The sequence below is a fragment of the Apium graveolens genome, chromosome 7, assembly GCF_009905375.1.
Source record: "Apium graveolens cultivar Ventura chromosome 7, ASM990537v1, whole genome shotgun sequence".
NCBI lineage: Eukaryota > Viridiplantae > Streptophyta > Magnoliopsida > Apiales > Apiaceae > Apium > Apium graveolens.
In genome coordinates, this window is record NC_133653.1 from 52,787,990 (window position 1) to 52,789,527 (window position 1,538).

Sequence of the window (1,538 nt, forward strand, 5' to 3'; positions counted from 1 at the left end):
TCTTCCGCCCGTGATGGTAGAATCTTATTCCTTTTAACCGAGTGAATAAAAGAGTAAGTGCTCCAATTTCTTTCACAACAAGAAGAAGAACACGGTTGTCCTAATAACTTCAAAGCTATTTTTTGAAGATTTGGAACCGAAGCTTCATGAATAAGCCACCACATCTTGGGATCCTCGGTGCCTCTATCTTCTATAGAATCGGCACTACCAAAGATATCCATCTGTCCTGAAAATCTAGCAAGTTCCGTATTCACATCTTTTCTTGCCTCCCCATCCGAAAAATATCTTCTTATGCATTTGTTTCATTCAATAGATAACTCAACATCTGGATGAGAAGGTTGGCGGCCTTGAGCTCCATTAAGCCATGCGTCACTATTACACCTACAAATAAGGTGAGAAATAAAATTAGTAAAATTAAAGTGTTAAAGTTGTGAGTGTTGCATTTGCATAATATTTAAAAGTTATAAGTTTACCTTGGATTTAGCGAATGAGCTAAGCAGTGAAGTGGTGAAGAACTCTTAGTCCATCTATCAATGAGAATGGGATAAACTACATCATAAAATGGGGACTCCTCAAAATGTTCTTTCCTCTCGTGCCTATATATGATGCCCTTAACTTTTTCAATCATTTCATCCCATATATCATATATCAAATGAAGTGAAGGCCTGTCCGTGTCTGCAAAACGAACCATAACATATATATGATTTGTAAACTCAAGAATGTAATCAACTTGATCCCACCATAGTTCATCAAGAATTGTCATCCTTATGAGGGAGGCTTTGGCTTGATCATACTCACGATAAGTGCTCCACTCCTCACTAAGCACCAACCTCTCTAAAGCACGTTTCGGAAGTTTAATTCTTTTGAGCATAAAGATCGTTGATGCAAATCTTCTTTCAGCAACTCGAAGAAGCTTTAAAGGTGCAATATTGTTGAACATTTTTGCCACCATATTGTGATTAAGAATGAAATTCTTAATCATTAGTGCTCTATCGACCACTTCTTTAATCCAATGACACTCAATGAAAGCATCTTTATTAGACTGAATATTACTAGGATCACAAATATTCTTCAATACCAAGTTGAGAGTGTGTACTACACACGGAGTCCACAAGATGTGAGGAAACTGAGCCTCAACAAGCATGCGTAAAAAAATAAATAAACATAAGCAACATAAATAGACATACAAAACAACATATCAAAAAATGGACAAAATATTTGACTCTTTTGTTATAGTACCTGCCGCCTTGCAAATAAGAACATTATTTGTTATGACTTGATCCACATGTTGAGCTCCCACTTGCATGATGACCTCCTTGATTAAGTCCGCCATGAAAAATTTATCCTTCCCATTTCCTTCACAGTTGACTGCTTTTATGAACATAGGACCAAGTTCAGTGACCGCCATAAAATTTATCAAAGGCCTTCTTTGAGTGTCACTCCATCCATCGGAAACTATAGTAACACCTTTTTCCTTCCATGTTGTCTTGATGGGATCTAACAATCTTTCAACATGTGCTCTCTCCTTTTGTAACAAG

General features: G+C 36.9%; 1 protein-coding gene across 1 annotated transcript; it reads right to left on the reverse strand.

Annotated features, from left to right (window-relative positions):
• Nucleotides 1-270: 270 nt before the first annotated feature.
• LOC141671250 (uncharacterized) lies at nt 271-1,031 on the reverse strand. The gene is made up of 2 exons (XM_074477417.1): nt 474-1,031; nt 271-381 (listed from the first exon to the last, which is right to left on the reverse strand). The coding sequence occupies exons 1-2, from the start codon at nt 980-982 to the stop codon at nt 303-305; spliced, it is 588 nt and encodes a 195-aa protein (XP_074333518.1). The 5' UTR covers nt 983-1,031; the 3' UTR covers nt 271-302.
• Between the last annotated feature and the right edge of the window lie 507 nt (nt 1,032-1,538).